The sequence below is a fragment of the Borostomias antarcticus genome (genome assembly GCF_949987555.1).
Source record: "Borostomias antarcticus genome assembly, chromosome: 6".
Classification (NCBI taxonomy): domain Eukaryota; kingdom Metazoa; phylum Chordata; class Actinopteri; order Stomiiformes; family Stomiidae; genus Borostomias; species Borostomias antarcticus.
Genome location: NC_140239.1, coordinates 3,922,713 through 3,947,581, shown reverse-complemented (window position 1 = coordinate 3,947,581; position 24,869 = coordinate 3,922,713). Strand labels below are relative to the sequence as shown.

At 49.3% G+C, this 24,869-nt stretch overlaps 2 protein-coding genes across 2 annotated transcripts in view; one reads left to right on the top strand and one right to left on the bottom strand.

The window, feature by feature from the left end:
• The first annotated feature begins 1,035 nt into the window (after positions 1-1,035).
• On the top strand, positions 1,036-6,492 carry rflna (refilin A). Its single transcript, XM_084439379.1, has 3 exons — positions 1,036-1,787; positions 5,691-5,800; positions 6,076-6,492. Exons 1-3 carry the CDS (start codon positions 1,512-1,514, stop codon positions 6,407-6,409), a joined length of 720 nt encoding a protein of 239 aa, XP_084295505.1. The 5' UTR covers positions 1,036-1,511; the 3' UTR covers positions 6,410-6,492.
• A 4,116-nt stretch (positions 6,493-10,608) lies between these two features.
• Positions 10,609-24,869, bottom strand: part of ncor2 (nuclear receptor corepressor 2) — a 65,465-nt gene continuing 51,204 nt past the window's right edge. Inside the window, exons 7-16 of the mRNA XM_084439611.1 lie at positions 24,685-24,862; positions 23,600-24,102; positions 21,018-21,157; positions 20,717-20,907; positions 20,448-20,579; positions 19,313-19,455; positions 19,097-19,150; positions 17,442-17,648; positions 14,207-14,383; positions 10,609-14,076 (exon numbers count right to left, since the gene is read on the bottom strand). Of these exons, the coding sequence (XP_084295737.1) occupies positions 13,868-14,076; positions 14,207-14,383; positions 17,442-17,648; positions 19,097-19,150; positions 19,313-19,455; positions 20,448-20,579; positions 20,717-20,907; positions 21,018-21,157; positions 23,600-24,102; positions 24,685-24,862 (1,934 nt within the window). The 3' untranslated portion in view covers positions 10,609-13,867. The remainder of the gene's footprint in view (positions 14,077-14,206; positions 14,384-17,441; positions 17,649-19,096; positions 19,151-19,312; positions 19,456-20,447; positions 20,580-20,716; positions 20,908-21,017; positions 21,158-23,599; positions 24,103-24,684; positions 24,863-24,869) is intronic.

Genomic DNA, 24,869 nt, shown 5'->3' with positions numbered 1-24,869 from the left:
ACCTTTATGGTGGGGAAACAAGGCTACCATTCTTCATACTGCTCCAGTGTGATGACTACGCTGTCGGTTAGAGCTATTGAGTCTGCTGCTGCTACTGCCACTGCACATACACTATTCTCATATAGTCACTGGTCGACGCACGACGTTACCACCCCGTCTCCACCCTGTCCTGAAATACTCTGGGTAAGACGTTTATACACACACACACACACACACACACACACACGCATGCACAGGCACAAACACACACACACACACCCACGCACAGGCACAAACACGCACAAGCACACATACACACTCACACACACACACAAACACACAGGCACACTCACACAAACAAACACACGCACACAAACCTTTAAGGAAAAAAAGGTAATTTATTCACATCAGGTGCTAATGTAACAATTATGTTTGAATGAGGCTTTCATTAAAGTCGTAGAAATGTGCTCTCTCCATACCTCTACTTTACAAATCTGTAATTTCCACATCTGCCCACTATTATGGCTATGTCATGAGAGATGAGGGGGGAAACAACATTGCATTTAATCATATCATTTGTCATATAAATTCGCTACAAAGTCGGTACAAAGTCCAACTGTTCCCACAGTTGTTAAAGTGCTCAGTCAATTAGCTTGCCCTTATCTGAATCACTAGTGGTCTAGTAGTGAACTAGTCCAAGAGATGGTTCTTCACACACCAGATTCACTATCATTGTTGACATTGGACTTTATGGATCTAGACTTGAAGAATATTAACAGACTCTGGTACTTACTCAAGGTGTTCTAAAGAAAATGTATTAGATTATAATAATATTATGTGTAGTTCATATGTTATAATATGTTATAATGCTAGATCCAGGGCAGGGTTACCGTGCTGTGATAGGGACAGTGAGGACGTGCTCGCCCTGTCGGTTGTATCTGGAACTGTTCCAGGGCTGGATTGGCTCCAGGTGCAAAAAAGCTGGCAGTCTCATTATGAGGAACCTCTCCGGGATCCGGCTGTTCACTTGGGCGCAGACAGACTCGCTGTGGAGCACTAGACGACAGATTATTGCCAGATAGACTGCGGAGTTTACAGTCAGTGTATGAATTCTGCGAGTTTTTGGATTGTTTTTTTGAGCAGGAACGAAGAACAGCAACAGTCCACATCGTTCTGTGTTCTTTTTTAGATAGCCGTCAGTGAGTTTCTGGAGGATATATCGTTGTTTTTGACCTGTCAAATTGGCCTGACAGTAGGCTATTTGGGGGAAATACCTCCATATGATCTGAGACAAAAAAATCAGTGGTTTGTGAAAAGCCAGCTGACAAGTGAAGTAATACAATAGAACAGACGTATGTCGTATTATATTCAAGTTATTTTATGATCCATCGAACTCCGCATTGCACGGTTTTGCCTGTATTTTCGGATGACCGGATTTGTGTCCATTCGGCTTTGAAGTCCTTCAAGAATTGTTGTTTGACTTCTTAGCCTCGAGTGACTTCGCCTGGTTTTTGCTTGGAGCTCTCCCAGAAATGGTGGGGCACCTACATTTACAAGCTATGGATGATAGTCTGAAAGGCAAGAATCGGGAAGGACTGCTTGACAGTCCGGATTCAGGATTACCTCCAAGTCCAAGTCCGCCTTTCTACTCGCTGTCCCCTGGTCTGTCCCCCGGTCTGTCCCCCGGTCTGTCCCCCGGTCTGTCCCCCGGTCTGTCCCCCGGTCTGCTGGAGTCCCGCTCGGGCAGCTGTTCAACACCCGTCGAGAACCATGGATACTTCAAAAAGGAGAGCAAAGAAGGCAAACTGGTAAGCAACGGTTATGAGTTTGATTTAGCCATATGGATATCAGTTCCTCAAGGCAAGACTAGTCCGTCTGATTGACCATTTGCTAGATATTCTTTGTCTCACAAGTCAAACGTATATCTGAGTTTTGCTGATACAGAAAAAGTCACATTTTAATAGGCCATACTCAAACATCTGGTAGCTCTCTTACTGGCTGAATTCCGCAGATGCAAGGGTGAGACTCTCTAGTGCAGCAATATCCTCAGATACGAGTTCAAATGGATCAGATATTAGTTTAGTTTTGGGTCCAGGTGGACAGGAAACTAAACGTAGGCTACATGTATAAAAAGTTGTTTACAATTAATTCATTATTTGTATAAGTATATGTAGCCTATGTGTAGCCTACTGCGAAAATGAGCATAGAAGTTTTGTTATACGAGTGGAGAATTGAGTATTGATGTTGACAGTCTTGTTTGACATCTTACTAGCCTACCTTTTGGTAATGTAGCCTATTGTATGTGTCCCACAAGGATCATAGCCTATCAATTGCTAATCCACTAGTGAAAATGCCTGGGTTTGAGCCTGGCTCAGTTCTTTAGTAATGATTAACCTCAGAGCAGAAACGGCTCATTGTTAATGTTTATGAGCTTCCAGATGACCTGTCACCCCTCCAAGGAGTCCACGTCAGACATGTCTTTTTAAATATAGCCTATTGTCTAAAGGGGTTATTTACTATTGACGAGCCAGCAGAAGAATATCCAGAGGGCAAGTCATAACGTTGTGGCTTATGATAACAACTTGGTGGCAGACAGAGTTTAAATGACTGGATACACAACTGTAGGTGGATATGTGTGGACATTGACCTTGACCTTACATGTGGTAACATTGGAAATGGAAGAAGGTACAAAATGGTTTCTTATTAGCTCATTGTGGTTTCAGTTACAACTATCCTGTGTCTATCAACGACGCCTGTGTTGATGTCCTGTCACAACCCACACTGTTACATTAGCTCTGTACCGGCCTGTACCCCATGTCTACTGTACATCCCCTCCTGGAGATCAAATGACACCTGTAGCCTACTGTATCTACAAACAAAACTATACTGCTTATGTTATGTGGACAGAAAATGCAAGTGTATTACACTGCTGTAACAACAGTTGAAGTGTAAGAGAGAGAGAAATCTCCTTTCACAATAAAGCCCAAAAAAGGTAATTCAGATAATAATTACTAGGTCACTCCCCGTTTTCGCTGTGTAAAAAAACGTGTCCGTGCAGGTTTCCATGGCGGTTCTAGTGTCTGTGGAGCAGACGTGAATTACAGTAGATGGGAATTGCGTGACTTGGGTTTGTCGGGGGCCTGGGAGGGAGAGATATGGGTCTTAATCCTCTGGATGTCGGGGCGGGGAGCGTTAGCGGTGCGGTTTCCTCTCACAACAGGAGCTTTGGTAGGGGCGCATTCTACTTGTGTTCTTAATACCTTTCATGAGGTTGTGTATGGAAAGAAACAAACCCCTCCATTCGAAAAAGGCTTACAAAGCACTTTTTGGGTGAGTCGGCGGCGTGAGCCATGTTTTGTGTGTGCTTGTCTGACAGTAGACAGACATGTGTGCACTCGCATATTCTTTCCTCAGGTCTATTTGGGTGTTGTTTTTGTGTGCCACCTAGGCCTACTGCAAGAACAATCCCTGAGTTCTATTTGGGGGCCCACTGACAGGCTTGGGCGAATGGTTGCTGGGCGTTGCATAAGACCTCTGTCACCTCTGTAGTCTAATTTAAACACTGGTGTATTCACACAACAACACCCCCCGACATCGTTTGTGAAACACATAGTAGGCTACAGTGCGGAAAAGTTGGATATTTTCTGCTATTTTGAAGTTACTTCCCTCAGATGCACCCGGATATTAGCTAGATGCTAATCACACCTGCACAAAATACATTGTAAAACGAGGGACTAGTGAAATGATAATTGAGGGCCCTCGGGATACATATAGGCTATAGCTTTGCAGTCCTGAATTACATTCTTCTGTATGAATGTGTGATTCTGTATGAGCCTCTCCATGTTGTCCCAACTAGTTTGGTATGGGAGTTGGCAGTGGGAGACCTCCAGGACTGCATTAGCTTCTGGACCAGTCCCCTGTGAGAGAGTCCAGGAGGTCTAACAAGGCTAGCACTGTTCCTGGACGACTGGTAGGACGGAGAGGAGACCGTCTGGTCATTAATTCAGCTGCAGGGTCGATACCAATGCCCACACAGCTGGTGCACTAGTATAATTACTCAGTCGGACACAGCGACTGTGCCGTTAGGACTTTGAATTTGAATACTGTACCCTACGAGCGAGCGTGTCTGTGGGTGTCGTTCACGGTCCTCCGCTCGGCTGCACAGCCTGTGTGGTAAAGTGCTTCCGGGGGGATGGAGCTCTGTGTGTGTGTGTGTGTGTGTGTATATGTGTGTGTGTGTGTGTGTGTGTGTGTGTGTGTGTGGAAATGGGAGACCCCCATTGCCGGAGCCCACCTACCTACCGGTCGGTCACTAGTGTTTACACGTGCGGAGGCAGCCAGCGCATTCCCCCGGATAAGAGCCAGGATGTTGCTCCTGCCAGGGCCACAAAAGACAAGCCAATCGCGCTCTCTCTTCATTCGATGCCACCGCGCCCGCGGTGTGCCAGCGCTCGGTGGAAAACGAGTTGCTTTTTACCAGAAGTTCACTCGGATTATCGGCAATAAGACCAGAGCGGCGTAGCTACGGCTAGCGAGCCTCTACGGCTAGAGCTGAGCTTGCCGCGGTCTGCTCCGACCTGTGCCTGGTGCCGTAGGGGAGTCGGGTTGGCGCGTGTTCGCCCCCCCCCCCCCCCCAACGAGTGACTGCAGATGAAGCCACAGATTCAGGAAGATAAGTGTATCAAAGAGGTTAACGCACAGAATGGCTTCCACTTACCGTAGTAGGAGCACTAACACAGTCTCACTTACCGTAGTAGGCGCACTAACAGTCTCAAAACTAGTGTTGATGGGAGTACAGTTCCATCCAACTGCATCTGTTCTAGCTACTGTTTGTTGTCAACAACAGTAGGCTAGGCTACCACTCTCCCTGCTAGCGTCAAGGATTCAATGATGTGTATTTGTCATAATATGAACTAGATACAGGTGTCATTCACAATACCCTGTGTGGTCGATGTCTCGAACCCTAAAGCTGACAATACTGTCAATATGGCTCCATCTCTCCACAGTCCGTTCAAACCCAAACGAACCAGGGTAGCATGTGACCTCTCCTGATCGCTGTTTACCAACCACAGCCTCCGCAGGCCGCTCCCGTGTCCTGGCTGAGCTGAGCCCTCCTCCATCGAGATGATTTAGAGGCTCTGATGACTTCAACAGGTGGAGCAGTGACAGTACTCAGGAGACACACACACACACACACACACACACACACAGGCTTTCACTGAGGCGTACCACCGAGCAGCCCGGCGAATAGATTTACGACCGACACTTTATATATTGTCTCGCTCGCACCGAATAATTATTTGAATTAAACAGGATAATTATCTGGATTAAACAGGAAGTGGTTCTCTGTCTGGTATCCATGGTGTTACCGTTACGTAATGACGTCACTGACAGGTGGGCCGTTTTGCGAGGACTGATGGGAGATTGCTCTTGTGGGAGGAGGGTCATTTCCTGTTCTGGAGGGTTGAGAGAGGGTTTGGCGTCGGTGTTTTGGTAGACTGCCGTCTCACGGAGCTTCTTCTGCGGTCCGATTCGGACACGCCCCCCTGACAACTAACGTCTCTCCACTACACATCAGAGACTTGATCTCTCTTGACTACTGGCTGGTCCCGGCCTGTCGGGCCAGTTTGGCAGGTTATCGCAAGTCGACAGGGTGTCCTCCCGTGGCCGTAACCCCCCCCCCCCCCCTCCTCCCTGTGTCCTCTCCCCAGCTGCCCTACCTGCTCCTGAACTCCACGGGGGCCGACGCCCGGGCGCGCATGTACCCCGTCTTCTTCGGCGAGAGCATCGAGGTCAACCCCAAACCCGAACAGGAAATCAAGTAAGTGGCTCCCCGCAATCGTCGCATCTTACGGACGGGAGGACCTTCACGGCACTGTCGGGCAGTCCTACCTTGCCCCCGCTCCTCGCTAACAGCTCCATCTAGTGGTCAGAGCTATCATGACTGTAGTGCAGACTAACAGAACTCTGTCTTCTTTCTTTCTTTCTTTCTTTCTTTCTTTCTTTCTTTCTTTCTTTCTTTCTTTCTTTCTTTCTTTCTTTCTTTCTTTCTTCTTTCTTTCTTTCCTTCTTTCCTTTCCTTCCTTCTTTCCACAGGTGTAACTCGGAGGTGAAGTACGACTCGGACAGGCACTACCGGGACCAGGTGTACTGCTCCCCCGTTCCCACGGTGACCTCCTACAGCGAGACGGTGGTGGCGGTCCAGAACTGCACCTGGCGGAGCTACAAGTCCCAGGTGTACTTCGAGCCTCGTCAGAGGCCCCTCCACTACCGGACCACCACCATCATCTACCCCAAACACGCCAAGAACAGTTACCGCACCACGCTCAGCTACAACGCCGCGGGCTCGCGCCGATGGTTCGTCTCCACGGTCCAGCTGGAGTCCAGCGAGGACAGCAGCCCCTGCATCATCTACACGGAGGACCTGTAGGGTCAGGGGTCAGCCTGGCCAGAGACTCCTGTTTGCAGGGAGATGGACAGAGAGAGAGAGAGAGAGAGAGAGGTGGACAGACTGACGCGGGGGAGGGTGGGAGGGGCTATTTTCACATGGGGGGGTACGAGGCACCTGGGGGTCTTCCTGCTAGACAGTAGAGAGAGGGATGACAAGAGTCTCTCAGCATGTATCTGACCGTGCTTGTGTGAAATGGGCAGGAGAGACGGAGGTGAATCCTTCAGCAACGATCGCCCCCTTTACTGAGTGTATAGACATTTTTACTGACTGTCCTTATTACACAAAGCAAAGCAGTATAATGGCCTGATTGCACTTGTTTGAAATGTATAAATTAAGTCCGTTCTTTGGGGAGAGGGGGAGGAATGAAACATGAATAATTGGACCAAAGCTGTAAAAACGCGAGGTGTCGCCGTAGCGAGTCACTTCCCGAGATTCTGACTGACCGACGAACACCGAGGTCTTCATAAAGTAACCCACTTCATCCCATGTACTAACAGAACAGAGTCTTAGGAGGAACGTAGATTACAAAGGTGTGTATTTGGTTTCCTTAAGAGTGCCTCTTAGCTTTCGTCGTCGCTAACCTGCCACTTGGGAAAAGGAGCACTCGCTCACCAGAGAGGAGGAAGAGAGCTGTGCCACTATCGCTGACCAGGGGAACGCTGTCGGTACCACCAGTGGTGGGGATCTGTATCCAACTTGGGGGGGGGGGGACATTTACATTGAAATTTTGCAAGAGTATTTTTGGGGGGGCGACATCTTCCTACGTGGCTGTATGGTCATTTAAATGCCACTACCCCAATCTAAATATTGGGGGGGGGGGATTTTAATGATCTTGAATATTGGGGGGGACATGTCCCCCCTGCCCCCCCCCCCCAGGATCCCCACCCTTGCCACAGATGGACCGGTCAGACAGGCTGGTGCACCTGACCATTGACGGCTCAACGCTCTCCTCTCCCCAGTCTGCATCCAGCTGGGAGGTGACGCGGGTCGCTTCGATTCGTTTGTGGCCGCCAAGGTTTTCTTGTCGGAGACGTTAATATAGACTTGTGTTTTGCGAATGACCTGATCTTGCTCACAACTTCTTTGTCTAATGAATAATGAACCTGGTAAATATTGAATATTACGAATTCAGATCTTACCTCAGTTTTTTATTAAGTATCTACTTCTATTTCATTGAGAGTGTGTATTCCCGAAATTCAGTTGAAATCTGTATCTATTTTGTAATGAGAAATTCTGTGCTAAACGAATGAAAACGTTTTCTTTCTGTCAGTGAGGAAAGCCTGAGGGTGAACTGGAGGTGCTGAGACTCGTTTCGAGGGTTTGTGTAGCGATGGGGCAGGACTAGGGATGCACGATATATCACCAATCATATCGGTATCGGACGATGTTAGTCATTTTTTAATATATCGGTATCGGTCCGATGTGCAAAACAGGGCCGATGTGAACAGCAGATCATTATTTCTGTCCAACTGCTGTTGTGTTTGTTGTTTTTGAGGGGAAACAATGTGGTAAATCTATGATTTATCGGCTTTTCCGAATGTTTTGGAAATAGAGACAGTGTTTCCATGTGTTTTTATAACATTTCATTATCATAGAAACTTGTTTTTATACAGAACATATCGACATCGGTAAATATCGGTTATCGGCCATAACAGCAATATCTGTTATCGGTATCGGCCCAAATTTTCATATCGGTGCATCCCTAGGCAGTAATGTAACTTATAAGTGCATCACCCAAATCATACATGTAAGGTTTGAACCCTGACTACAGGGAATTGCACAGAGCAAGATGGTTAACTGGCAAGATTGTAGTAGGTTTATGTTAAGTGCAGAAGGTCTGTGACATGTCAGGAACGGTAATGAACGCAGGGGCTTCAATCAATTTGGTTATTTTATGTAGATACTTTATAATTGAATTCATGTTTCCTAACACTTGATTTGATGTTACTGTAAAATACTTTCCTGTTGTATATGTGGCAATGAGGCACTTCATAATTCTCTTTATATTTTTGTATATTTCTGCGTCAGTCATCTTTCTTTGTTTGACAAAAGAAAATAATTTAAAAAGACAAATGCATATACTAATTGAATAAAAAAAAAAAGAAGAAAATCCCAAAAACCCAAACTGCAGTCCGGCCTTCTCTGTTCCGTTTGTAACGCCAAATAATACAGCCTTCAGTTTCAGGCCTGGCCACTGTTCTCACTCAACACAAAATATACTAGAATTTCTTCAGCACAGGAAAAAAAAACAGGCCAAGTCCAGCCTGGCTTATGTGCGTGGCTGGCTTGTTTCTGTTCAGGACTGCTAGGACAGAAGCTAGTCACGCCACTGAAATGGCTCTGAATTGAAATGACATGAAATCATGTCTGATAAATTAAGATAGGTCTTGTCGCCTGGACACATCAGTTCCAATCCAGTTCTATTAATACATCCATGGTTCCAATGCTTCCAATGTTAATCCAGCACAATAAGAGTGGGATAGCCAGTTAGCTCATGAGCTCACAACAACTAGCAGCACCTTCCATAACATTAAAGGAGTAGTAAAGGGAAAATGCATGTTTAGCCCTGTTTTAAGGTTACTTATGATCATATACAATGGTTCAGATCAAAATGTTGACAAAACTAGCACTTTTGAGAAAGTCTGATAATTGCTCTACCACCGTTTAGGTCATACAATGGATGTGGGTGGGCACCTTGAAAAATCATTCAAAACATGTTAAACTCTCGATTTCAAAGACAAGAAGCTCACCGAGGGGGTAATTGGTGTCCGTTGGTGTTCTGACATCGCCACAAAGTATGAATCCTGTAGGGTTTTATTGATCATTTTATGAAATCCAATGACTTGTATTGAAGCGACCGTTGTAGATGTGTAGATCAATCCGCAGAGGGGATTCAGGAAGCGGAACTACTTACGGTAGCTATTGTTATTGTTTATGTTGCTAGGCTACCTAGTTTGCGGAAGTTTACACACGTATGTGCTGCGACTAAATAGTTCTATGCTAAATATTTAATATTTTCCATTTGAACTAGAATTACTTACTTTATGGCGAATTATAAGTCAGAACGCCAACTAACACCTCTGTGAGTTGTCTTTGAAATTGAGTTTAACATGTTTTTTGAATGATTTTTCACGGTGCCCACCCACATCCATTGTATGACCAAAACGGTGGTAGAGCAATTATCAGACTTTCTCAAAAGTGCTAGTTTTGTCAACGTTTTGATCTGAACCATTGTATATGATCATAAGTAACCTTAAAACAGGGCTAAACATGCATTTTCCCTTTACTACTCCTTTAATGGTAGCGGTCAGTGGCTAAAGCAGTTAACATAAAGTCATCTCCACCGGGAAGCTAGAGGAACGCTCATACATTCAATATGGCAGAACTTGTAACAGTTGAAGACCTTTTGTTTTAGTGAGACAAAGTGCAAAATATGAACGTCCTCTTGGCTAATTCCAGGATGGTTTCCACTGCTGGCATATATAGCACGTACATTAAAACTTCCATCCTAGGACTTCTGTACATATATAAATATCTGAGTGAACCTAAAATACCAGCAGCTCCCTCCCTCGGTTGTATTAAAAGGTTTGGGTGTCTCTGCTCCCTCAGAAGCACAGATCCATCAGCGCTCCTCCCACTCCAGACTGGATTCAGACCCAGGATCTGCGGTCCAGTTGAACCAGCTCACCCCAGTACCTCCTCTCTCCAACTCAGTCCATTTGAACGAGATGAATGTGCGATGGATGAGCATAAACACCATCAACACGCTTAGCTCTCTGGATAGAACTTCTATTACAGAAGCATTTCCGGGCACCGCGTGCTCCTCATTAAGCACCCAGCTCTCGACTCAAGCATGTTCACTTAGTTTGACTGATACCTTTGACCTTTGATCGGAATAATCATCAATTAAATGTACAGATTGCACTATCCCAGATCAATCTACTGTAAAGTCTACACTCAATGCATTTACAGTATGCCAATATGGATGGATTTAGCAGGGTGAGGGCAATGAAGCAGCATTCTCATCCGAGACAACCTCTCCAAACCAAAAACAGCATTCTAGCGCCTCCTTGTGGACGCTGCCGTCCACTGCCGCATATTCACTCGTGTCATACTACTTAATTCCTTTAGACTTTCAAAATATGTGTATAAAAAACAGACAGCATTTTCAATGGCAATAAGCTTTTTATTTAAACATTAAGGCAGTGTTTTTTTTTTTTGTTGGGTTTTTCATTTTTACACTGCTATCCACAAAGCTTGCTGGTGGGCATGTAGAATTTAACAGTGTGAATAGTTTTTCTGTAAATACCAACCTTGAAGCAAGACACATAAATATTTACATCTCTTCAGTTCTATATACAATCCTTGCTATTATACAGTGGGTTATAATTAAAAAAAAGAAACAAAAGAAAAATAAATCATTATGCACAATATGGTTGAACAATGAACTGTCTATCCACTCCCTGGCCACCCACAGACAACTCTGAGAACCCATGAACAAGTCATCTGGTTTAGTTTTCATTTGAGTTATTTCATGACAGTTGAAACTATGAGCACGGAGAGAGAGACACGAGGGACTGAAACCAAGCGAGAAGCGCAAGAATAAAACAAACCAGAGAGGAAAACGCATGTTATCATTAAAACACATTTCAGTACATTTAAAACAATTCATATGTGTCTGTTGTCCTGTGTTGTTTGACAAGGTGGCATCTGGATATGGTTGAGTCTCACTGTCGTAGCAGAAGATACCGTTGCGTTGTTTTCTGAGCGATTTTGTGAAAAATAAAATGGATCCGGTATGAAGAAAGGATAACTTTGTAATTTTGTTACCGCGTCCTCCTTGATGGATCGGACCTTAGTGATGGCTGGCGTGGACAGACTGCTGTTGTGAGTCCTGGATTACAGCAAGGGGAGAGGAGGCCGTGCGACACCCAGGACACCTGCTCGTTACTAACAAGCCTCTGACCACACGACAGGACATGTCCCTGCCGTCCGAGACCGAGTCCCCTTCACACAGTCAGGCAGGGGACAGGTGTCCTCCTCTGGTCGGACACACTCAACACCAGCCGTGGACACGACCGTGCATCACACTGACGACACAGAGATGGCCTTTAAAATGAGTAAAAACGTCATCACACACAGTAGATGTTACATAAGCCGTTACTACTGTCCCCTCCCCCTCGGGCTCATCAGAAACATGGAACTACCTGTACCCTGTCCCGACTCCCACTGCTGGGAAATCAAGAGTGGAGAAAATACAGACAATAACCATTGTAGAAATGTTCATGGATTACATAAAGCAGTGTAACCTGTATCAAAATATTTTCAATTCATTGAACACCATTCCAGGCAATGAACTGAGATAGGAACCACGACTAAGGGACAGAGTTATGGGGCTAAGGCTGTGACCGATATGACAGAAAGACATGGACAAATCAAAAGGACGTTTAATTTGCTGTTGGTTTTCCCTGCATGGACATGTATAATCCCTGGCATGGACATGGATAATCCCTGGCATGGACATGTATAAACCCTGGCATGAAAACGAAAACAAAAAAAAGGGGGGGGGGGAAAGAAATTGTGCGTCACTTGGTAACTTCAGTACTGTATATGTAAAATAAATGGCACTTAACACTAGAAATATCTCATAACTGTACAAAATAAGGTCTAGATTGTGGAGGCGCCGGGCCAGATGTGAGAACTACGTCTCCCAGGGGCCCAATCCCCCCCCCTCCTCCTCCAGACAGTAGAAGGTCAGAGGTCAGGTCACAACAACAGCTGGGACGCAGGCTTCTAGCGGCGGGTCAGCGGCGAACATGCCAGCTAGCCCCCGCCATGGATCAAAGGTCATAGAAAGATGGCTTTGTCTTTGTCACCTCTTTAATGCAAGCAAATTCCAAGTGGGATGCTGGGAGATTCGCCCTGAAGCAGCTTTAAGGTCGGTCTGTACCCGCTCAAAGCAGCCGGGCGGTCGGTCACTACTATGGTGATTGTCACTTGAGTGTGGGAACGCTATAGGATGTGGGTGGCCGGACCAAATCAACGAGTTCGATGTTAAAGAGACGACACCTCCACAGTAGGATTCTACGTTCTTCTTGCGTCCATTTTTACCTGCCCCAAACACAGATTCTTAAAAATGCCATTGTGAACAGATTGACAACTAAGTGCTTAACATCCAAAAACAGTCTCAACAAACACATAGACATGGTTAATATAAAAACAGTGAGAATAGTCTCCGGGAGCCGTCCGTCCAATCAGTGTCTCTCACACGGACGCCCCGAGACCACGCGCCTTCACCGTCCTCCAATCACATTCCCCACGTATGATGACATCAGCGACGGACAGCGTGTTTACCCTGTGAACCAATGACGAGCCTCCTGCGTGCGCGCGCCCTTCCTCGAATAGACCGCAGACGACGACCGACGCCGTCGAAACGTTTTCACCGTCAAAAAAAAGCAGTACAGGCCTCAGCTCACTTTCAAACACGGGACTGGAACTGACGTGATACGAACGGAGAAAGAAAGAAAAAAGAAGAGAAATCAGGAACTCTGGTGTGTTTTTTCCTCCCCCGCCATCATCCGGCATGTTCTGGTAGTGGTAGAGAGACGTGGGCCAGGGATGAGGTCCTTCTCAGGGATGAGGTCGTCCTCAGGGATGAGGTCCTTCTCAGGGATGAGGTCCTTCTCAGGGATGAGGTCCTTCTCAGGGATGAGGTCCTTCTCAGGGATAAGGTCGTCCTCAGGGATGAGGTCCTTCTCAGGGATGAGGTCCTTCTCAGGGATGAGGCTCCACCTCAGGGATGAGGTCGTCCTCAGGGATGAGGTCCTCCTCCCCGCCCGCGGACGAGGCTGAGCTCAGGTCGGGGCGGCGGGCATCCCGTAGCGACGGTAGAGGAGGAGTCTGTCCGTCTCCAGGGTGCCGCCGGGGCCCCTCCCCCCTGCCCCGCCCCGGAACCGAGTCCGGCGCCGTCACTCCGCGGCGCCGACCCAAGGCCCCTCCCACAAACCGCAGAAGACGCCGCGCTAGAAGGTGTGTGGGTCGATGTGTCCGTATTGATAAGGCCAGCGAGAAGGGGATAAAAGTTACGATGTAAAGAAAAACAAAAGAGTGATTTGTCCTTTTAGAGTAGTCCTGGAGTGAGTGTATACACAGAGACACACACACACACACACACACTCTCTCTCTCTCTGAGCGTCAGTCTTCCATCACGTCAGTGCTTGGGAACCTGGTCGGGGTGAGATGGGAGGGTCGGCACACACACTCCTCGCTTTGTGAAATCTAGAGCTGTTGAGTGGAATGATGTGCGTGTGTAAGTCTGCGTGTGTCGGTGACGTGCGTCTACAATGCGTGCGTTGTGTGTGTGTGTGTGCGCTGTATGTCCGTGTGTGCAGCGGCGTGGGCCGGCGGGCGCCGTTTCGGCGGTCGGGCGTCTCTCGCTCACTCGCAGTCGGACAGGGTCTCGTACTGAGAGCACAGCAGGGGTTTAGGCTCCTCCTCCCAGGTGCGGCCCTGCCCCTGCCCCGCCCCCGGGCCCTGGCCTGGCCCCGCCCCCTGCGCCCCCATCTGCCCGGGGGAGGGGGAGGACGATGACACCATGCCGCTGGGGAAGCGCATGGTCAGGGGGTTGCAGGGGAACGGCGTGGGACCTGCAAGACAAACGAAAGACAACTAAACGGGATGAAGGTTCAAGGCGGGACGAAGGTTTTCAAACCTTTAACGGCGACGGGGAGAGGAGGGGGCGTGGCCGGCGTGCGCGCGGGCGGGGGCGTGGCGTACCCGTGGAGGAGGGGCGGTCCTCCCACACGCGGCTGGTGAGGGGCGTGCGGCGGTTGCAGTCTCCCTCGGAGTGGACCGAGGACACGGACGATGGCCGCTCCCCCCCGGACAGGCCCGGCCCGGGGGACTTGGCCTTCCGCCCGTTGGAGCGCCCGCCGGCCTTGGGCTTCCCCCCACCTGCGCACGCACGCGCGCACACACACGTAAACACACACGTAAACACACACACACACACACACACACACAGCGATCCCAGCTACAGACGGGTTCCGACTCTCACAGACAGAAAACCCCCCACTGAGGAACAAACACATGATCATGGCAGGAAGAGATACTGTCTGGTAAAGATGGTGGACGACAGCACTGCCCCCTATAAGAACTGAATACTCACTAAGTACTGAATACCCACTAAGTACTGAATACCCACTAAGTACTGAATACCCCCTGTAAGAACTGAATACCCACTAAGTACTGAATACCCCCTAAGTACTGAATACCCCCTAAGTACTGAATACCCCCTAAGTACTGAATACCCACTAAGTACTGAATACCCCCTGTAAGAACTGAATACCCACTAAGTACTGAATACCCCCTAAGTACTGAATACCCCCTAAGAACTGAATACCTACTAAGTACTGAATACCCACTAAGTACTGAATACCCACTAAGTACTGAATACCCCCTAAGTACTGAATACCCCCCAAGTACTGAATACCCACTAAGTACTGAATACCCCCTAAGTACTGAATACCCCCCAAGTACTGAATACCCCCTAAGTACTGAATACCCCCCAAGTACTGAATACCCACTAAGTACTGAATACCCCCCAAGTACTGAATACCCCCTAAGTACTGAATACCCCCCAAGTACTGAATACCCACTAAGTACTGAATACCCCCCAAGTACTGAATACCCACTAAGTACTGAATACCCCCCAAGTACTGAATACCCACTAAGTACTGAATACCCCCTATAAGTACTGAATACCCCCTATAAGTACTGAATACCCCCTATAAGTACTGAATACCCACTAAGTACTGAATACCCACTAAGTACTGAATACCCCCTGTAAGTACTGAATACCCACTATGAGTACTGAATACCCCCTATGAGTACTGAATACCCCCTATAAGTACTGAATACCCCCTATGAGTACTGAATACCCCCTATGAGTACTGAATACCCCCTATGAGTACTGAATACCCCCTATAAGTACTGAATACCCCCTATGAGTACTGAATACCCCCTATGAGTACTGAATACCCCCTATGAGTACTGAATACCCACTAAGTACTGAATACCCACTATGAGTACTGAATACCCCCTATGAGTACTGAATACCCACTATAAGTACTGAATACCCACTATAAGTACTGAATACCCACTATGAGTACTGAATACCCCCTATAAGTACTGAATACCCACTATAAGTACTGAATACCCCCTATAAGTACTGAATACCCCCTATGAGTACTGAATACCCCCTATGAGTACTGAATACCCACTATAAGTACTGAATACCCCCTATAAGTACTGAATACCCCCTATAAGTACTGAATACCCCCTATAAGTACTGAATACCCCCTATGAGTACTGAATACCCCCTATGAGTACTGAATACCCCCTATAAGTACTGAATACCCACTATAAGTACTGAATACCCCCTATAAGTACTGAATACCCACTATGAGTACTGAATACCCACTAAGAACTGAATACCCACTATGAGTACTGAATACCCCCTATAAGTACTGAATACCCCCTATAAGTACTGAATACCCACTATGAGTACTGAATACCCACTAAGAACTGAATACCCACTATGAGTACTGAATACCCCCTATGAGTACTGAATACCCCCTATGAGTACTGAATACCCCCTAAGTACTGAATACTCACTGTAAGAACTGAATCTAGTGTTCCCTCTTAGTCAAAAGTCAAATTCCCTGACTTTTCCCTGACTTTCAATGACCGAAAAGCTGAATTTCCAGTAGGGCTGCTCGATTATGGCAAAAATCATAATCACGATTATTTTGATTGATATTGAGATCACGATTATTAAACACGATTATTCATTGAAATTTTTTTTTTAATCAAAAGTTTTAACATTTTCTTAACAAATCAAATTATTGACTTTGATAACAATTAATTTATTAAATGTTGACAGTGGCTTTTCTTTTTAACAATGTTCTTTGGGAGACAAATAGTGAACCTTGACCTTGAAAATAAATTAATAAAAGTGCCAAAACTGATAAATAAAGAAGCTTCAAAGCCCCGGCACCACCACAGAAGAAGACTACCTCGGAAAAATAATTTCACTAGGACAGAACGTGTCTAAATAAGTTATTTAATGGTAGCGCCGAGGCTTCAAAACCCAGCATTTGTTAAAATAGACCCTTTTGCTTAGTAAGTGACGTTTCATGTTTATCTGACACTTGTAAATATGAGCGCCTCTCCTAAATAGGCCGACACCGATTTATTTTGACGGCAAAGTGAATGGACCGGCAAAGGACTGTTGTCTGGCATGAGTGAGCGGAATGCACTGAGAAGGGCTACTTTGAGGGGCAGCTACGACTGTGTAGCAAATTTTACGGTCAACTTGGTCCAAATCTGTCTCCGCGAACCCATAGTGTTTCCAGACCACTGACGTTGTTTTAGCTCTCTTGTCCACCTCTCTTTCTGCTGCCATAATCTTCTTCTTGTCGTGTTTTGTTCGAGAGGAGCATGCGTGCGCCTCGCTTGACAACTCGTCTCGCTTTGAAGTGTTTGTTTTGGGGCTTTGGGGGGTGGGGGAGGGGCCAAGCACAGTATAGCTCTGCAGTGTAGGGTGCACTTGATTTGTGCAAAATCGTTTTATGGCGATTATTTAGTTTTAATGATCGTTGACAGCCCAAATCGTAATCTAGATTAAAATCCGATTAATCGAGCAGCCCTAATTTCCAGGACCTGTAATTAATGAAAAACTGCTAAAAAATCAACCATAACCATAGCAACCACTCACGCAATACTCGTGATAAAGATAACCTGATAAAGAAGAATGTAGTAAATACAAATATTCCATTTTGATAAATGACGCGCTACCAACAACATTGCCTGATATTCCACGAGCAAATCCCCCAACTTTCCATGTCTGGATTAAGACTTTAAAATCCCCGATATCCCAGAAAGCCCCTGACCCATGGAACCCTGGGAAATCCACACGGGGCGGCGGCTACGAGAACCACGGCTGTCCCACCTTGTTGTGAGTACGCGTCCTCGGGCCGTCCGTCGGCGGCGGGCATGGCGGCGGCCACGCCGGTGGCCATGTTGATGGCGTTGGCGGGCGGGCGCTCCTCGGCCTGGTCGTCGTATTTGCCCATCAGGGCCTTTCTGATGATGGCCTCCAGGCCGATGGTGTTACCAGACGCCTCGGGAGGGGGGTGACTACGCACCGTCACAGGGCCTGAGAACGGGAGGGGGGAGAGAGAGAGAGGGGAGAGGGGGGGAGGGGGAGGAGGAGGGAGGGAGGGAGGGAGGGAGGGAGAGAGGAAGAGAGAGGGAGGGAGGGAGAGGGAGAGTAAGAGAGAGAGGGAGGAAGGGAGGGAGGGAGAGAGAGGGAGAGAGAGAGGGAGGGAGGGAGAGTAAGAGAGAGAGGGAGGAAGGGAGGGAGGGGGAGAGAGAGAGGGAGGGAGGGAGGGAGAGAGAGAGGGAGGGAGGGAGGGAGAGAGAGAGGGAGGGAGAGAGGGAGAGAGGGCGAGAGAGGGAGAGGGGGAGAGGGAGGGAGGGAGAGTAAGAGAGAGAGGGAGGAAGGGAGGGAGAGAGGGAGAGAGGGAGGGAGGGAGGGAGAGAGGGCGAGAGAGGGAGAGGGGGAGAGAGAGGGAGGGAGAGTAAGAGAGAGAGGGAGGAAGGGAGGGAGAGAGGGAGGGAGGGAGAGAGAGAGGGAGAGAGGGAGAGAGAGGGAGGGAGAGAGAGAGGGAGGGAGGGAGGGAGGGAGAGAGGGAGGGAGAGAGGGAGGGAGGGGGAGAGAGAGAGGGAGAGGGAGGGAGGGAGAGTAAGAGAGAGAGGGAGGGAGGGAGGGAGAGAGGGATGGAGGGAGAGAGAGAGGGATGGAGGGAGAGAGAGGGAGGGAGAGAGAGAGGAGGAGAGAGGGAGGGAGAGGGAGAGAGAGGGAGAAAAGGAGTGGTAGGCCAGCAGAGACAGAGAGAAGACGAGTCAGCGTGTGTGGAGTGAGTGAGGGGGGGGGGGGGCGTTGCTGGGCTGCAGTCTATCAGCGGGGGGCATTAAGTAGGCTAGGAGCCCCCAGAGGCCTCCAGGGGAGAGGAGGTTGTGCTCCAAATATCCAGGCTGCTGTCCTATGGGGGGGGGGGGGGTAATGCTACGGTCTCCTCTGCAGCAGCCTGAGGCCTAGTTCTGTCTGCCGGGGGGGGGGGGTCACACTCCTCCCCGGGAGACACACACAGCTGTCTCCGCCACTGTGAACCAGGCGAAAACTTACCTGAAGTGAGAATCCCTACAGCACTAGAATACTCGCTGACGTACTACCCTACCGTACTACCCTACCGTACTACCCTACTGTACTACCGTACTACCCTACCGTACTACCCTACCGTACTACGCTACGCGTAAGACCGCAATAACACAGCCGCCGTGCTCGCGAAGTAGCGCAACTAACTTTTTTTTTTGTGCCGTTTTATTTTCAGTCATTTATTTGACTAATGATTATGAACCACCGATTTCGAGGTGACATGGACTTTATAAGCCCTTTGGGGTTTTCTAGATGTTCACCTGCACAGTCTCTTTACTTCCTGTTGTTATTGTTGTTCTCTGTTATACAAAAGTGCAATTAAATAAATCTAAATCTAAGAAGCGCTGGCCGGCGATATCCCATAATTCCTAGTGGCTGTATCTTACCTGCAGTGGTAGAAGCCGGCATGTTGAAGATCTCGGTTCCGGGCTGACCAGCGTCTGAAAGTGAAGGGAGATGATTCTCTTAAAACGGCGTTCTCGTTTGTAAACGACCCGTGAGATGCTTTATAGACGCCGGGGCCAGAGAGGGGCGTGGCCAGATGCTGATTGGTCACCGGGGTGGGACTTGGCCAGCTGATTGGTCACTGGGGTGGGACTTACTGAAGTCGCCGTCGCTGCCGACGACGGTCATCTTCTTGATCATCTCCTGCTTCTTGGACTTGACGATGGCCGACGTGCTCTCTGTCAGCTTGCTGAAGAAGGCGGGGGGCTGGGAGGTGTTGGGGGGAGAACGAGACCCCATGCTGTGTGTGAGGGGGAGAGAGAGAGAGAGAGAGAGAGGGAGAGAGAGTGAGAGAGAGGGAGAGAGAGAAGGAGAGAGAGAGGGAGATGGAGAGAGAGAGAGAGAGGGAGGGAGAGAGAAAGAGAGGGAGGGAGAGAGGGAGAGAGGAAGAAAGAGAGAGTGAGAGAGAGAGGGAGAGAGGGGGAGAGAGAGAGAGGGAGAGAGAGTGAGAGGGAGAGAGAGAGAGAGAGAGGGAGGGAGAGAGAGGGAGAGAGAGAGAGGGAGAGAGAGTGAGAGGGAGGGAGAAAGAGAGAGAGAGAAGGAGATGGAGAGAGAGAGAGGGAGGGAGGGAGAGAGGGAGGGAGGGAGAGAGGGAGAGAGGAAGAAAGAGAGAGTGAGAGCGAGAGGGAGAGAGGGGGAGAGAGAGAGGGAGAGAGTGAGAGAGAGGCAGAGAGAGAGAGAGAGAGGGAGGGAGAGAGAGGGAGAGAGAGAGAGGGAGAGAGAGTGAGAGGGAGGGAGAAAGAGAGAGAGAGAGAGAGGGAGGGAGAGAGAGAGAGAGGGAGAAAGAGAGGGAGAGAGAGAGAGGGAGGGAGAGAGAGAGAGGGAGAGGGAGGGGGAGAGAGAGAGAGGGAGAGAGAGTGTGATAGAGTGAGAGAAACAGAGAGAGAGGAAGAGTGAGGGAGAGAGGGAGAGAGAGAGGGAGAGAGAGTGAGAGGGAGGGAGAAAGAGAGAGAGAGGGAGAGAGAGAGAGAGAGAGAGAGGGAGAGAGAGAGAGAGAGAGGGAGGGGGAGAGAGAGAGAGAGAGGGAGAGAGAGTGTGATAGAGTGAGAGAAACAGAGAGAGATGGAGAGTGAGGGAGAGAGGGAGAGAGAGAGAGAGAGAGAGAGAGAGAGAGGCAGTGAGGACCACGGAGCATGAGGACTACTGCTCTCTCTTACATCACCATCAACACAATTTCAAAGTGACCGATTCACTAAAGCGGTTCTCTCTCTGTGAGGGGGGGGGGGGTCTTACCCCGGGTCCCCCTGCTCGCCGGGGTAGGAAGCCCCCTGCGTCTCTGGCTCGGACATGGCCCCGGCCGGGGACACCGGCTCGATCCCGTCTGCGGACATGCTGACCGGCGACGTCTTGGGTTGAGGGGGGGACCTGGGAAGGCAAAAAACACACACACACACACACACACCCACCCACACACACACACCGGTCAGCCACCGCGGTCCGTCCGACACTCAACACACTCGTCCCTCATCTCCTCGCCCCCCCCCGTAGCCACCGGTTCCCACCTGTCCCGGGCGCGCTCGCCCCCCGGTCCGTCGGGGGTGTAGCGGGGCCCCTGTCCAGGCTCCTGGGGGCCCGGGAGCGGCTGGGGGGCGCTGGGGGGCCGGGTCAGGTCCAGGACCGGCGAGCTGTGGTAGCCCTGCTGCATGGGCGGCTGCTGCTGGCTCTGCCGGGTGTAGTCCTTAGTGATCACCTCCTGCACGGCACAGGTCAAAGGTCAGACACGGGGGTTGCACGCCGTCCCTCGGACCTCCTCTCTAGCTAGTGACGAGCCCTCGTGGCGAGCGGCGGGGGGGCGGGGCTTACGCTGATGTGCTGCGCCAGGGTGACCACCCTCTGGCTGCCCTTGAGGCAGGGGGACGAGGGCTGCTGGCCCGGGGACAGCCTCTCCTCCGAGGGGGGCCGGTAGAGAGCGTGCTGCTCCAGGGGCGCCATCTTCTGCTGAGCTGTGAGGGGGTAGGTGGGGGGTGGGGGGGGCGTGGTGGAGGGGGGGGGTGGGGGGGGCGCGACCGGATAGCGACCACGCGGACACGCCGAGGGGCGCCGCCGGGGTTCACACACACACACACACACACACACACACAGAGAGGACGAGACAAAAACAAGAGCAGAGTATGAAGAAAAACAACGATAATGACGTCGTTCAAAGTTAAAAAGTGTTAAAAAGCCTGTTTGAATCTGTGAACGCCTCAGAAGTGACTGGCTGCTTTAAAACGCTGAGAGGAAGATGATGATGATGAAGTTGTGTCTGGTCTCCGCTGCTAAACTTGGATGTGAAACTTAAGGTCTGAAATGTCTTCATCTGCACTGCTCTTTCTTCAAAGGACAGAAACCGACTACATAATTAACGCCAGGCTGAATAACAAGCTTAGCTTTAAAATTAAATGACCCTTCCGCTAACAAGCATACGCTGAAATGTATGTTGGATTTATTTATAAGGATAAATCCCTTGAGATGAACCATCTCATATTCAAGTTTTGATGTTTTAGTGATATGTTTTGACAGTTTTGTTATTTTTGTGACTTCATTGCGATTTCATTCAAAAGCTACTAACGATCTAGTCTAGCTCATTCTCCAATTGGGCTTCAGTCAGCACCATAAGACAATATTAGGAATCCCTGGCTTTGTTTAGCGTGTGTGTGTGTGTGTGTGTGTGTGTGTGTGACTGTGTGAACTCTAGCTCTGAAACATTAATTGCGTGATGACCTGATGCAACTTCACCCCTAGAGGGCAGCATCTGTTCCCTGAGGATCTGTCCTGTCTTCTAACAGCTCACAGGAAGAACAACATGTTCTATATCCCTGCGCTATCTCCAGTCTGCTAGCCTGCCTGGTCCGTTTCAATAACAGCTTCAGAGTGCCCTGCTGTTCTGCACCTGTAACCACTGTGTAGTGCGTGATGATAAAGCGAAGGGGGTGGTGGGTGTGTTGTTGTTGTTTTAAATGTACACTCATCTGAGCTAATGGGAAATTCTTGGAGGTTTTGTTGCGAGATGCGTGGAGCGTTTGGCGAGTGGAAAAATCGATGAGTTGAGCATTGGGCATGTGGAAAAAAAATCTGCATCAATTACAAGTGAGGCGCAGCGACAACAACGACATGCAGAAATTCGGGGGCCGGAAGCTGCGGCACCCCCCTCCCCCTGTACCTCTGAGGGGCCCTGGACGTGCCCCGCCCCCCTCCTGGGGAACACCCATGCTGTCTGAGGTCCCGGGGAGGCTGGCCGCTGGTTGGTGGGGACTTAGGCTCATGGTGCGTCCTGATTGGCTCGCCTAGATGTTGTTCTCTCGTCCTGATTGGCTCGCCTAGATATCCTCTCTCATGACTCACAATGATTCATAGAGAGTGACTAACACTCTTTCTACAGCCGTCTCCTCAGTCATCCAGGTTCTTTATTTTGTATTTATTTAATTTTATTCGGATTATCCGGTGTCCCTGAACAGCCATGTCATATCTCTGAATACGGAAAAAAAATCTACCTTCCAATATGATCTGCATGTGTGCAAATGTGAGATTTGGCCTACAGGTCTACCCAACGTTACTGCTCATCTCTAGACCTTCAAGCTCAGAGCGCTGCGGTTAGCCACAGGCGTGCTAGCGTAGTCTGTGTTAGCCACAGGCGCGCTAGCAGAGTCTGTGTTAGCCACAGGCGTGCTAGCGTAGTCTGTGTTAGCCACAGGTGCGCTAGCGGAGTCTATCTTAGCCACAGGGGCGCTAGCGTAGTCTGTGTTAGCCACAGGTGCGCTAGCGGAGTCTGTTAGCCACAGGGGCGCTAGTCTGTGTTCGAGGGGGGGAAGGGTGCCACGTGGTAAAAGGCAGTCACATCCTAAATGAGAAGGAAATGAAAATAAGCAGCAAGAATGTTACCCCTACACTTCCCGTCTGCCTCTGTCTATGCGGAGCCTCAAAGGTCAAAGGTCACCACGTCTCGTCTTTAAGGAAACTCGGGACCACGTGTCGATGTTTAGTTTGCCACAACGAGGGTGAATAATTCGGTCCTCTACACCGCGTGTGTATGCTGCTCTCACCTACTTTATACTGTCTGTATATAAGAGTCGGATACAATTTTACAGTAGCTACTCATCTCAAAGTCAAAATCAAAGTAGTTTGGTTTTCCAGAGGGCACCCTTGGTGGTCTTTAGGTTTATAAAAACTCAATATTGATATTATTCTACGGAACACGGAAAAGCAAAATAGTAAAGCGTTGAGAGTGAAACAAAACCACAAAAAAAATAAAAATGAATTGGACTGATTTGATAATGCCAACCACCACAGCGTGCAATAGGCCACAGAAGGACGGGGGGGGGGGGGGGAGGGTAGGGGGGGGTAGGGGGTGGGGGGGGGTGGGGTCTGGGTGACGAGAGGGGACCCTGGGATCCAGAGCGTCTTACCATCATCGCCGCTGCTGGCCCCGAGCGAGCCCGTCTCTGGCTTCCCCGTTTCACAAGAAATTTGACGCATGATAATTGCGTTTATGAAGTTGGCCGCAGTCATGGTGGTCTTACCGAGTGCTCGGAGCTCCTGTTCCTGAATGGACATCGGTTTGTTTTGAGTCTTTTCCCTACTAGGTGTGCCGCTGTCTCCGCGGCCGGGTGGGTTATCCGACTGGGGGGGCGGCAGGTGGGGGGGCCGGCCTGCGTGGTGGGAGGCGGCCGGGGCCTGGGGGTACGACCCCGGGTACAGCCCCCCTGGGTTAGGGCTGGCGAGCTTGGGGTCAGACTTGCTGGAGGATATACCGTGCTGGTCTTGGGGGTGTTTGGGGAGACCGCCCCTGCTCTTGTTCAGTTCCTTGGCCCCGCTGAGGTCCATGCTGGGGGGGTAGCCCTCGGGGGGCACCCCGGTCCTCTGGAGGTGACCGTATCCCGGGTAACGGTTCGACCCGGCGGGCATTGATCTGCCGAGGGAAGCACAGCGCCGACACGGTCAGTAAACAAGCCGGACTCGCGCTACGCTCTCCTCTTCGGAGTAGTGCGCTAACTTCCCGAGGCGGGTTAGAGGTAGAGATGTAACAGTATGAACATTTCACATCACTAGTGACTAAAATGATCAAGGTTATCAGCATTATCACGGTCTTGTTAAAATGTGCTGGAAAATGTTCAAAAACTACTGATACACATACTGAATTCATTTCACCAAGTTGTATTGAAAAACTTTATATTGTATAACTTTACAATTTTATATTGGAAAACCACAAATAAAATTAGCAGCACTCTGCACTTTTTGTTTGAATAAACATTAAAATAATGTGTCTGTGCTCACTTGGGTTGTTGCTGGACAGTACAGTATATTTACAGTAGAGTTTTTCAAAGCGTGGTAATCAAACACAGATTTAGTGATAATTTTATCACGATAAACGTTATCAGATTTTATCGTGGTTTATCACTAAACCGGTTATTGTTACATCCTTAGTTAGCGGTTAGCGATTAGCGGTTAGCGGTTAGCAGTTAGCGATTAGCGGTTAGCAGTTAGCGCTCACCGTAGCACGGAGGAGCCGGAGTGCTCGCTGACCGGCAGGCTCTTGACCCCGGTGTTGTGCAGGACGCTGGGCCTCTGCTGGAGGCTGTCCTGGGTGCGCGGGGACACCGGGGAGTGCTGGTGGCCGTAGGGGTGGGAGGGGCCCCTCACGCTGCTGCCCCCGGAGCTGTGCTCAGTGCCTGAGGG

Bases quoted from the DNA above. Each gene is read 5' to 3' on its own strand.
- rflna (XM_084439379.1), top strand. From the start codon at position 1,512: ATGGTGGGGCACCTACATTTACAAGCTATGGATGATAGTCTGAAAGGC. The intron at 1,788-5,690 runs GTAAGCAACGGT...TCCTCTCCCCAG, and splicing joins AGAGCAAAGAAGGCAAACTG to CTGCCCTACCTGCTCCTGAA. The intron at 5,801-6,075 runs GTAAGTGGCTCC...TTCTTTCCACAG, and splicing joins AAACCCGAACAGGAAATCAA to GTGTAACTCGGAGGTGAAGT.